Source organism: Capsicum annuum, chromosome 1 (assembly GCF_002878395.1).
Source record: "Capsicum annuum cultivar UCD-10X-F1 chromosome 1, UCD10Xv1.1, whole genome shotgun sequence".
Lineage (NCBI taxonomy): Eukaryota > Viridiplantae > Streptophyta > Magnoliopsida > Solanales > Solanaceae > Capsicum > Capsicum annuum.
This window is the reverse complement of record NC_061111.1, coordinates 44,039,223-44,052,112: the sequence shown is the minus strand read 5'-3', so window position 1 is coordinate 44,052,112 and position 12,890 is coordinate 44,039,223. Positions and strand designations below refer to the sequence as shown.

At 32.7% G+C, this 12,890-nt stretch overlaps 2 protein-coding genes across 2 annotated transcripts in view; one reads left to right on the top strand and one right to left on the bottom strand.

The window, feature by feature from the left end:
• The window catches only part of LOC107847382 (transcription factor IIIB 90 kDa subunit), a 23,665-nt gene extending 20,475 nt beyond the window's left edge, over window positions 1-3,190 (top strand). The window contains exons 17-20 of the mRNA XM_047396371.1: window positions 321-449; window positions 643-803; window positions 1,639-1,728; window positions 3,147-3,190. The gene's annotated coding sequence lies outside the window, so the exon portion shown is untranslated. The remainder of the gene's footprint in view (window positions 1-320; window positions 450-642; window positions 804-1,638; window positions 1,729-3,146) is intronic.
• Window positions 3,191-4,848: 1,658 nt separating this feature from the next.
• Window positions 4,849-6,946, bottom strand: LOC107874844 (UDP-glycosyltransferase 92A1). Its single transcript, XM_016721566.2, has one exon. The coding sequence runs from the start codon at window positions 6,817-6,819 to the stop codon at window positions 5,341-5,343; it is 1,479 nt and encodes a 492-aa protein (XP_016577052.2). The 5' UTR covers window positions 6,820-6,946; the 3' UTR covers window positions 4,849-5,340.
• Between the last annotated feature and the right edge of the window lie 5,944 nt (window positions 6,947-12,890).

The window sequence follows — 12,890 nt, the reverse complement described above, 5'->3', positions numbered from 1 at the left end:
GGTACTAGATGCTTATCTCAACATATTAACAAGTACTTGAATGAATATACTATTGGTCCATGAGTTACTATTAGCAGTTATAATAGAGAGATCTTGTTATGTTAGATCAATTTGTTTTTCTTAATTATGGAGTTTGATGCGTCTTTGGTTTCTCCTACTAAGTTGACTGTGGTTAAGCAACGGGTGTGTTGATACACTTTGCTCCCTCTGTTCCATCTTCACGACGACTTTTCTCATCACAAAAACAGTAGTCCACACTAACCTCTTCACCTGCCGTTCCCCTCCTCCTTCTGAGTGAGCTTGCTGATAAATATTTATAGGAAAAAGCAGCTAAGGAAGCAGCTGCAAAAAAGGCTGACAAGTTCATTTTAGCTAACTGTTCGGAGGATGAGCTACATGCACCGAGGCTTGCTGCAGCTGCTAACAATAAAATTGCAGAAGAAAGAAAGGTTGTACTCTGAACTTATCTTGAATTTGTTACCTGGTGAAAATTGATGTTCAATACGTCATATAGAGGAACCAAGAAACGTTAGAGGGTAATTTTGTTGATGTCAATGGCTGTTAAGAAGTTGATGTTTGTTAAATATTTAAATACAACAAATATTTGAAAAGTGACTTCCAGTTTTCTCTTATATTTCTAAGGACTCAAGGCTCGGATGCGATGATCAAAAGTGAGACAAAAACATAGTCTCATTCAGTGGTTCCTAGTTTCAATCACGAGGAAATAACGGATCCTTTTAGTTTTTATTGTCTTTTGGCCTGAGCCGGGGTCTATCGGGAACAGCCTCTCTACTTCTTCAGAGGTAGTGGTATGGACTGCGTACATTTTACCCTCCCCAGACCCCACTATGTAGGAATACACTGTGTATGTTGTTGTTGTTGTAGTGTTTTATAAGCTAGTTTCTTCATATAAAATATTGAAGGTACAAAGAGGATAGAAAAGGGTGACTAACATGAAGAATGCCAAGTATTATGATAAACTTCTTGTATAACAACATTACGAGGGGCTCTTTGTCTGTTTTGATCTTTTCCAAGTGAAGCGTCATTTCTGTGATATAAAAGGACGGGCAAGAATGGTCTACGTTTGTGTTCCTTGTTCGTTTTGATAAATCAAATTATTTATTGCACTTAGATGGTGCCAAAACTTTAAAATTCCATCTGCAGGACTGGCCTTTCAAGATGTCTACCAACTGTCTTCAACATCTTCTTTACACCTACAGTATAAAAAACGAATCAAAGAACTCCTAGTCGTCAACTTTTCAACTACTTCAAATAATCTCGTCCCTCTCTTTACAAACAATCTTAATTACGCACAATGGCGTGATCTTCCAGATGCCCTTCCCTGTCCCAATAGTGATCCTCTTTCAGCTTGTTCAGCCTTTTTTGTTAAATCTTATCAACTACCAATTTTATGTTGAAAAACAAGTAAATACCACTCCACAAGCTGGTAAAAGTAGGTGTGATTTGTGTCTTTCACTGATCCACCCTTCTTGAACATACATCAACTGAATACTACGTGTTCTCTCTTCCTTTAGTTACTTACCGCCAGAATAGCACATGCACGTGAAATTTCTCATACACAATAGTTGCTCTAGATATCTCCTGTTATTAGCTTACGTTTTGCTTTATGACATACAGGAAAAACGACAGAAAAGGGCTGCTGAACTGAAAAATTCTGGTCCTGCTAAAACCCCTTTTGAAGCAACGAAGCAAATGTTAACTAGAAAGGTATGTATGATAGAGGAAAAGAAACTTACAATCTTTAGCACTATATTCACCTATGTTGCTCAGATTCTTCAAAAATGTCAGCGGGTGCGTGTCGGATTCGCCAAAAGTAGTGTATTTTTGGAGAATCCGACACGGGTGCGGCATCAAAAGTGAAGAGGTCGTGCAACTTAGATGTTCACAGGGATCTGTATTATGGAAGTTTCTTACCTTTTCCGGGAGTGTTCATAGTCTTGATGAACGTTCCAGCATGTCCCTATTTTTCTAGTTGCGTCGAGGTTTTCCTCAATTTCAACGTATCATAGAAGAATTTTAGTTTCTTCCTGTTGGTGTTAATCATTTATTTTCCTCTTTGTATTATGTTTGCATTGCGTGGTATATCTTCCGCTTTTGCATGAAACAATATTTATCGGATTTGAAGGGGAGCCTTGGAGTAACTGGTAAAGTTGTTGTCATGTGACCAGAAGGTCACGGGTTCCAAGCCTTGGAAACAGCCTCTGGCAGAAATGCAAGGTAAGGCTGCGTACAATACACCCTCGTGGTGGGTCCCTTCCCCGAACCCTGCGCATAGCGGGAGTTTTAGTGCACCAGGCTACCCTTTTAATATTTATCAGATCTATCGGTTGTGTTGTGTATATCTTACATTGCTTTATATCATGTGATGCAGAGGCTACGCGCTAAGATTGACTACGATCAGCTAGAAAAGCTTTTCGATGATTCTCTATGTGCTTCTCCTACTCCAAAACCTCTTCAGAATTCCATTATACATGCTTTTAGTTTCAATTTTTACTCGACGTCAATTCCTTTAGCAGAGTATCGTTTTCTTTATTGGAAAGAACATTAGCATAATGTTTGATGTTGGTGGTGGACGGAGATACCTGGTGTTTGCGACGCTATTATGCGTAGTATTTGGATATAATGAAAACTAAACAATGTCGCGTCAAAATATTGTAGATTTGTCAGACTTTTTCTTTGTCACTGCTGCTCGTCTTATGATCTCTAAAGTTCCGCTAGATGCACTTGGCAACTCTCTCATACACACTCATCCATCCGACAGATAAATTGTTCTATAAGCGGATATTGCATCTATAGTTTCTTAAAAACGAGTCAGGGGTGGCTAATCTTGGGATCCAAAGGCGGAGCTAGGATTTTTAGTTCATGGTTTCTTAAAACGGATACAGGGTTTGAGCCAAAGTTATTGGATTCTACCGAATCCATCATTGTGCCTCCGCTCTAGATTGGACCTGATCTTAGTTCAGGTCAAAAAAATTCCAACACTTGGTAGGGATCTCAACTAGATGAGAATTCTGGGAGTACACTGAAATTTTGAACATCGTCTACAGGACGAATTGCACGAATCTAAAGCATTTGAACTCATCTCGATAAATATGTTTTAACTCTTGATCATGTTATTTATACAGGAAGCTCTAGAGAACCCAAAGAAGCGTTGCAATGTGGACGATTCAATAAATCATAACGCGGTAAAGAGTAGCAATATATATCCGGAAGAAGACGAGACGTATGAAGACTCATTTGTGCAGTATGATGAGGGCATGCATTACAATGAAAATGTTGGAGGATATGACTATGATCAATACTATGATGATGAATATTACTTATGATTCATTTCCCCTTATAGAAAGAGGACATGAGAAAATTCCCAACAGCGACAAACACCGGGTGTTTTCTTCCCATCTGTTCTCGCTTTGGCAGACAGAGTTACTTAGTACCTGTTGCTAGTGGGAGGTGACCGGTATCCCGTGAATTTAGTCGAGGTGCGAGCAAACTATTCTCGCTTTGGCAGACAGAGTTACCTGGTTACCTGGTACCTGTTGCTGGTGGGAGGTAACCGGTATCCCGTGGATTTAGTCGAGGTGCGAGCAAGCTAGTCTGGCTACCACAGATATCCAAAAAAAAAGGGACATGAGAAGCCAGGTAACGTATTTTTCTTTTGTATTTTGGGGTTCTTCCGGTGTCCAATACCTGCTTTGGAACCTGACTTATCCAGATTTGTGTCGAAAAGTCCTACTAATACAATTGTTATGGCATGCTTATGACTATATATTTCAAAAAAAAGTATAGTCACACAAATGTAATTACTGGCATTGATTACAAATTTCAAAAACTTATCTTTTATTCCTAAGAACTCCAAATTCAGTTAAATTGAAATGAATTAGTATTTAGCATCATCATTAGAAAGGTTAATTATGAATATTGTTAGAATAATTAAGTTGTATATATTTGGGTTGTGTCATATCCCACATTGGAAAGCTTATATGGTGCAACATGCATAGTGTGGATAGAAATAGAGCTATAATTTTAAAGGCTTAGGTGAACCACAAAAAATTTCAACTAAATTTATGTAGTGTATCATATTGTATAATTATATATTTAATATAATATTATATAATCTTCTATATATATATATATATATATATATATAACTATATATTATAGGTGTATATACATTCATATATATTGTTTGTACAATATTTGTAGATTGCAACAATTCATCCTCGTCAATGAGTTGATTCTTTTTCAATCCTGATCAACTCAATTCTCCTCTAAACAATTCTAAATTTTATATATGAGCTCCTCTCGATATTTTGAATCTTTTGATATATTATTTACTCGACACAATTTATCCCATGTTAATGGACGTTTTGACACTCTTTTCTTAATTTCTAATAAAAATTAAAAAGGTCAGCGTGACGCACTAAAGCTCACTCTATGTGTGTAAGAATTGAAAGGAAATAAAAGAAAGATGGCGAGAAATGATAACTTTGTATAATGTCCTCTACGTATACAAGTAAGAAATCGAAGCACAAAAAAAAATGAAACCAACCTAAACACTTAAGACTCCTAAATAAGGTACAAAATAGTAAAAAAATACGTTCCTAAATAAAATAGGATACTAGCCTAAATAAGGATACATAAAAAGAGTTACCTACGGTGCACAGAAGGAAACAGATAATATGTACAAGGTTTTTCTGAATATGGAACGAAATTAATGTGTTGAGGTTGGATCAAGCATAATCGAATAATGTTGAGGCTGGCACAAGCCATGCACTGCAGTAAGTGAATATAAAAATCAAATAAAACAGGTGAACCAATCCGGTTCAGTGAACAAACGCAATATTTATCTTAATAATGCGCGAAATACGAAGAAGGAATGACAAGGATTTAATTGTATACAACCTCACCTCACATTTCTACTCCATATTGTACGAGATCCATAGAAGGAACGAACCACAAGGGTTTAATCATATACAACCTTACCTCACATTTCTACAACATATTACGCATACTCTATCATGCTTCTCTTAATTAGCCGTGAAATAAACAAAAGAAGAACCTAGAAACATCCAAAAATTTATATAAAAAATAAAGAAAAAGGTTGAACTTTTCTTCTAGATTTTCCCTTTCTTTATTAACAAAAAGAAGCCAATTGTTGTGAGCCAACCTCTATCCTTTCTTTCACCAGCAACCCAATGTACGAAAGCTTCTCTTTGCACAAGATTCGAGGAAGGACCGGCCATAAAGATGAATCCGATGTACTAAAGCTCCTCTATGCACAAGATTCGAGAAAGAACCGGCCATAAAGATCTGTTGTACTTACCTTTCTTTCATCAACAAATTAAAAAATTCATCCATAGCTCTAATAGAAGACCCTTTATAATCATCATCATCTCTAGTTGCATCTTTAATCATTTCTTTAAATTCACAAGCTTTACCCCTTAATCTTTTCCCCTTCTCACTTTCACTATCCATAACCAACTCAATCTTTTCAATTATGTCCAGATAGCTTACATCAAATGTTGTCCCTCTAGCCATTTCCACACAAACACCAATTTCTTCTACCAAGAACTTAGCATTAAAGAATTGATCAGCTGCCATTGGCCATCCAATTAATGGAACCCCATTAATTAGTGATTCAAGAACTGAGTTCCAACCACAATTGCTCAAGAATCCACCTATTGATTCATGAGCCAAGATTTCAACTTGTGGTGCCCAATTCAACACTATTAGTCCTCTCTGTTCACTTTCTTGATTTCTCTCAATGAACCCTTCCGGTAACCACTCTTCCGATTTGAAATCAGCATTAACATCGAATCCTAAAGGTGGTCTAATTACCCAAATGAAGTTTACTTCAACAACATCCAATGCTTTTGCTAGTTGCATCATTTGAGATGCTGATATTGTGTTTTGTGAACCAAAACATATATAAAGAACTGAACTTTTCTCCTTACTATCTAACCATTCTTTGCATTTATCAAACTGAATACCTGGTTCTTTCCTAGGACTAGTACTACTTCTTACATTGTCATTTTCTTGAAAAAGTATTGGTCCTATTGCCCATATTGGTATACACAACTTCCTTCTAAAATACATTAATCCATTTTTCTCAAACTCCTCAATTGTATTAAACAAAACCCCATCTGAGTTTTTCCAAAGTGGAAGGTTTTTCATCTGAAAAACTGAATAAGGATCATTACCATCAGCAATGACAAGACTAGGTGACAATTGTGTGACATGAAATTTTCCAGCTTCTTGAAAATCAGGTAGTATAAACTCAAGTTTATCAGTATGTCTATGAGGTAAATTAAGCCACATAGAGTAATAACAAGCTAATCCAAAACCACCAACAGCACCACAATAAATAGTATGTAATATACCAAGTTCATGAGTTACCTTAGCTGACCATCCAAAAAATAAATCTGATATAACACAAATAGGTTGTGATTTCTTGAAAAATCCAATCTTTAACTCAACAAGTTGAGTGAGTATTTTCTTGAAGTTGGGTTCAAGTGAAGGGGAAACTTCAAGAAGTTTCAATGCAAGATTGTATGGTAAAGAATCATTGGTTTCAGCATCTTGTGGAAGCCCATGTTGAGTACTATCAAAGGGTATTTCAAGAAAGTGAATTGAAGGATGGTTGGTTTTTTTGAGTTTCTTGATGTTTAATGGTGTGTTTATGAAGGTGATTTGATAACCTTTTTGTGTGATTTTTGAAGCTAAGGCTAAGAAAGGGATTATGTGACCTTGTGCCATGAAAGGGAAGAGGACTATGTGACCTTTTTCTCCTCCTTCCATGGTGGAAAGTTGAAGAAGAGATAGGAAAAAGGAGAAAGAATTCTAGAGAAAAGCTTGTCTTAGTTGGATTATTAATTGAGTTGGCTTTTGACTTTCATGAATGATTGTAACGTGAATGCTCTTCAAAAATGTCTATCAATAATGTCTGTTGAATCTTTTTTAAAATAATACTCCCTCCATTTCATAATAAATAAATTATTAAATTTTGATATACATATTAAGAAAAAAATATTAAAAACATAAATTTAACATAACTTTTCATTTTTACGCCCTAAAAAAAGAAAAAATTGGCCTTGTAATACCTTTTCAAAAGTTAATTGGTTGTCAAATCATAAGGGCAAATTTGAAAAAAAAATTCATGATTCACTTATTTTGAAACACCAATTAATATCCCAACAATTCACTTATTTTAAAACGGAGGGAGTATATTTTTAAAGAATCGATAACAAATGCAATAATATTTTTGGACAGTCCTTTCGTTTTACTTGACTCTATTGATCTGACACATGTTTGAGAAATTAATAATTATAATTTTCTTCTTTTTTTTCGATGTCTGATACCTATATTAAACCTCGATTAATCTGAATCATGTACTGCAGGACCCACTTCCTCTTTTTCGTTTTACTTGACTTTATTGATCTAACACATCTTTTGAGAAATTAATAATTATAATTTTTTTATTCTTCACTCGGTGTCTGATACTCATATTGAAGCCCGGATTAATTCAAATTGCGTACTTCAAGGTCCATTCTGGGGATGACACTCCCAACAAAATTTTCTCCATATCCGAAACTCGAAGCTAAAACCTTGAATTAAGGATAGAGTAATCATACCACTACACTACAACTCATGTTGGTAATAATTATAGATATAATTTACTACATTACCTTTCTAAATGATTCTTTAAATTCTAATTTTACTACTATTTACTCCATTTCATTATACTTGGCCTTTATTAACTTGACAGTTTTCTTAAAAAGAATATTTATTAGGAGCTTATTTTATCAAATTAATCTTATTAATTATGCTATGAGAATATAAATGCAAGTATTATACACTTTATATAACCATTTAATGATAAGGATAGTATTGAAAGAATATGATAAATTTTCTTTGATTTTATAAATTAGACAAGTAAATTGAAATAATTATTTTTAGTAAAAAGGCTACGTAAAACAAAATGAAGGGAGTACTACTTAATGTAATTATTAAATACTAAAAATAGAAAAGAAAAGATATACATAAAATTCTTTTGATTTTATAAATTCTATAAGATTGAAACAATTATTTTTAATAAAGAGGCTAAGTAAATAAAACGGAAGAATTAACTATTAGCACATGATATTTATATTAGATTATATAATTTTATTGTATAGTTGAGGGGTTTATTGAAAAGAATTTCTCTATTTTTGATGGTAGAGGTAAGATTTGTGTATACTTTATCCTCTTCAAATTCTAGTTTACACTGATTATGTTGTTGATACATATAATTTTCTTAGAATTAAATGATTTGATGAGATTAAAATGCATATTAATTAAGAAAAAAATACATAAAGTAGCATACTTAAATATTAAATTACAAAAAATAACAATACTGTCAAATTATATTTTGTAGCATATGTATTTGCATTTTTGTAGCAACAGTTTGCAAAATACAAAATACATATCAGAGCAGTAAAAATCATATGTATTTATATTTTTGTAGCAACAATTTGCAAAAATACAAAATACAACTTGCTATATTATGTAATTATGAAACTGTTGATATGAAACTCATAATTAAGGAAATAAGTATGTTATTTCTGAATTTTGTTCATTAATTAACAGTAATTAAGTGCAAATATACAAATATATGATATGTATTTATTGATTTGATATAACTATCGAAAGCATCAAGAGAATAAATTCTTACCATCAGTATTGACCATCAAACATTACTCTCCGTACCTAAAATAAGTGTCATTTTTGCTCTAATAAATTAACTGAAAACATTAGACAAAATATTCATTGGGTCAAAATTCTTATCCAAAATAATTCAATTATCATTAATTACTCAAAATGTCCATTCAACTCATTTTGTATCAACGACTTCTTCCTTCTTCTCTTTCTATTTTTTTTTTTATAATCGTGGTGTTCGAGTCAGCACCTCAAACTAACTCTAGCCTACCATCTCCACTAACAACGAATATCAGATAACTCTGTCCGCTAAGATTAGAACAAATGGAAAGAATCACCTAGTGCTTTTTGGTCTCTACCGGCAGGGGCAGACCTACGTAATTCGTGCGGGGTGCTTGAGCACCCACTGACATCGATAAAAAATTTATATATTTATATAGAAAATATAGTAAAATCGTTTATATTGTACTGTTAAGCATCCATAAACAAAAGTGATTATTGAGTGTTTTGGTTTTGATGTGGAATTTAAGCACCTTGATGCCTGAAGTGGTGTGGGTTTCATTCCTAGTAGCAACATTTCTTTTTTCGTTAGAGGAAGTGAGCACCCACAACCTTCAAATTCTGGATCCGTCCTTGATTATTGGTTTCAAGACTGAGTTTAGAATGATTAGCTTAAAATAATTTAAAATTATTACTGAATATTAGGTTACAGATATATAAGAAAGATGTGCTTAACTGAAAATCTACAAAAATCATGTGTCGAAATGCTTTTTGTGCTACTGATACGTAAGACTTATGTACGTGAATATGTCTATATTACATTAATTCATAAGAGCTATGTATCGATACTTATGTATCAAATAGTGGTGTATCGCGAGTTTTAGCTATGTATCGCGATAATGATTTAAAAATTAAAATTTTAAGTAAATATGAAAACAGTCAAAATTTTATGTAATTAGGTACTAAATTGTTGAAATTTCTGACAATTGCCCTTAAAATAACTCAATGATATTTTTAGCATGGTGTGATGTTTGTAGTGGCTTCTTCCACACGATTTTCTCCAAAAGTCTTTAAAATTAAGAGTACTATGTATCTTATATGTAGCTTTGTTCTTCTTTCAACGGTCTATATGAGACTTCAAGTTACAAGCAAATGTAGTAAATCGTCTCGGCGAAGTTACTTAGTTGGGTTACATACCATCTGTAGGAAAATTATTTAGTTATTTTCAAATAATTTATATTTGAAGTGTATTGATGTATTTTAGAAGCTATCAATAGATGAACTTGAGAAAGCTTACTCTAGAAGTCATCAAGAGATATACTTGAGAAGTTAAGTTACCTATAAATATTCTAAACTTACTGCAATCCTGATGAATTCCTTAAGAAGAATTCAAAATCTTCTTCTTTAGTATTTCTCTTTTTTTATATATAATCCTGCTTAATGGTTCAGCTATTATTTTAACTTGCTGGTATTTGTATCAATGATTTTGTTGATTCATGTACCCTCTGGTTAATTAGAAAAGACTTATTTAACTCAGAATATCCTCTAATTAATCAGAGAAATGTTTGTTTAATCCTGGGGAAACACTTCACACTGCTGAAATAGTTTCTTATGACAGTGCCTAGCACGACTCAAGTATAATTAATATATTAATTTGTTAAAAAATATTTAGATTACTGTTATAGTTGTCATATTGATTACAGTATTATCACTAGGGTAGCAATAATATTATACACTGTTATTTTATTGTATTGTTAATATTATTAATATAATATTTTGTCAACAGTTAAATAATATTATTGTTATTATTATATTTCCGTTGTGGTTATTATTATTATTTTTCATTGTTCCCCAACAGTGGCATGATAAATTTGATCAAGTCTTAATAAAATACGGTTTTTCTTCTGTTGAGGTGGATTAATGTGTTTATACAAAGGTGATAGACAGTGATTATGTGATAATCTGCTTATATGCTGATGACAAGCTTATATTTGGTACATGTTTAAATATTGTGGAACGTACCAAATTATTTTTTTCTACTAACTTTGATATGAAAGATCTGGGTGAAGTGAATATGATATTGGGAATTAAAGTTATAAGGAGTGAAGATGGTATAATGTTGTCACAAGAACATTATGTTGAAAAACTTCTTAAAAAGTTTGAATGTTGGGAGATAACTCTTGTAGCCACTCCTTATGATGCTAATTCTAAATTAAAAAAGAATAATGATGACTCAGTTGCTCAGTCTAAGTATGTACAGATAATTGGGAGTTTGATGCATTTAATGAATTTTACTAGGCCTGATATGGCCTATGCTCTGTGTAGACTGCTTAGATATACTCATAATCCCAATAATGAGCATTGGTCTACATTAATGCGATTAATGAAATATTTGAAAGGAACCGTAGATTATGGTATCTTGTATAGTGAATTTTCTTCAACTTTAAAAGGTTATTGTGATGCAAATTGAATCTCTGATTCAGACGAGACAAAATTCACTAGTTGTTATGTATTCACATTTGGTGGAGGTACAGTATTATGGAGATCAGCTAAGTAGATGATCATTGCTAGATCAACTATGGAATCAGAGTTTGTGGCTCTGGAATTAGCTGTACTGAGGCTGAATGGCTAAGAATTTTCTTAGCGAATATCTCTTTTAAAAAGGATGATCTATTGTCTCATAGCCCTTTTAAAAAGGATGATCTGTTTCCTCATAGCCCTTTGAAAAGGGATGATCTGTTGCCTCATAGCCCTTTGAACAAGGATGATCTGTTGTCTAATATCCCTTTGAAAAAGGATAATCTGTTGTCTAATATTCCTTTGAAAAAGGTTGATCTGATGTCTAATGTCCCTTTAAAAAAGGATGATCTGATACCTCTTATGTATATACACTGTGATTGTCAAGCCGCAATTACTATTGCGAAGAATAAATCTTACAGTTTAAGAGTAGACATATGAAATTGAGGCATGATATTGTTAAGCAGCTGCTAAGAGGTGTGTATTTAAAGTAGTGTACACTTGATTAATTCACCTATATGTGAAGTGGAATGAGGTTGTTCCTATGAGACTTTTTGGCCTTAGTCTCTAGAGCTCGCATGAATACTAGGCATGCGCATGACCTATTGGCGTAAACCGCGTTGAACAACAAAATTACGGTCAAAATGTGATTGATAAAGTCTCTGACTTACAATAAGAGTTATTCGGTTCATGGAAATATTATATTTCACCGATAATTCTGTAAATTAAATTTTATTGGTCTAAGTTTGGTTCATAGTCCAGAAGACACCAAACCTACTGCATTTTGTCCATGCAAATCCAGCAAGTTAAAATTCTTTTTTTTATAAATTATTTTGAAATAATGTAGGGATTGTAGGAAAATTATTTAGTTATTTCAAAATAATTTATATTTGAAGTGTATTGATGTATTTTAGAAGCTATCAAGAGATGGACTTGAGAAGGCTTACTCTAAAAGTCATCAAGAGATATACTTGAGAAGGCTTACTTTAGAAACCATCAAGAGATATACTTAAGAAGGCTTACTCTGGAAGCCATCAAGAGGTGTACTTGAGAAGCTAAGTCTTACCTATGAATATTCTAAACTTACTGCAATCCTGTTAAGAAGAATTCAAAATTTTCCTCTTTAGTATTTCTCTTTTTTATATATAATCCTACTTAATGATTCAGCTATTATTTTAACTTGCTGGTTTTTGTATCAATGATTTTGTTGATTCATGTACCCTCTGATTAATTAGGAAAAACTTATTTAACTCAGAATATCCTCTAATTAATTAAGGAAGTGTTTGTTTAATCTTGGGGAAACATTTCACACTGCTGAAATAGTTTCTTAGGACAGTGCCTAGTACGACTCAAGTATAATTAACATATTAATTTGCTAAAAAGTAGTTAGATTATTGTTATAGTTGCTATATTAATTACAATATTATCACTAAAGTAGCAATAATATTATATACTGTTATTTTATTGTATTGTTAATATTATTAATATAATATTTTATCAACAGTTAAATAATATTGTTGTTATTATTATTTTTTCATTGTGATTATTATTATTATTTTTCGTTGTTCCCCAACACTATCACTCCCTCATCTTCATACTCATCTCGCTGAGTATTTGTTGTTAGGACAAAAAACAACTCAAATATATTTTTAACACGG

What these genes read in the sequence shown, in the direction of transcription:
- LOC107874844 (XM_016721566.2), bottom strand. Translation starts at nt 6,819, where the DNA reads ATGGAAGGAGGAGAAAAAGGTCACATAGTCCTCTTCCCTTTCATGGCA.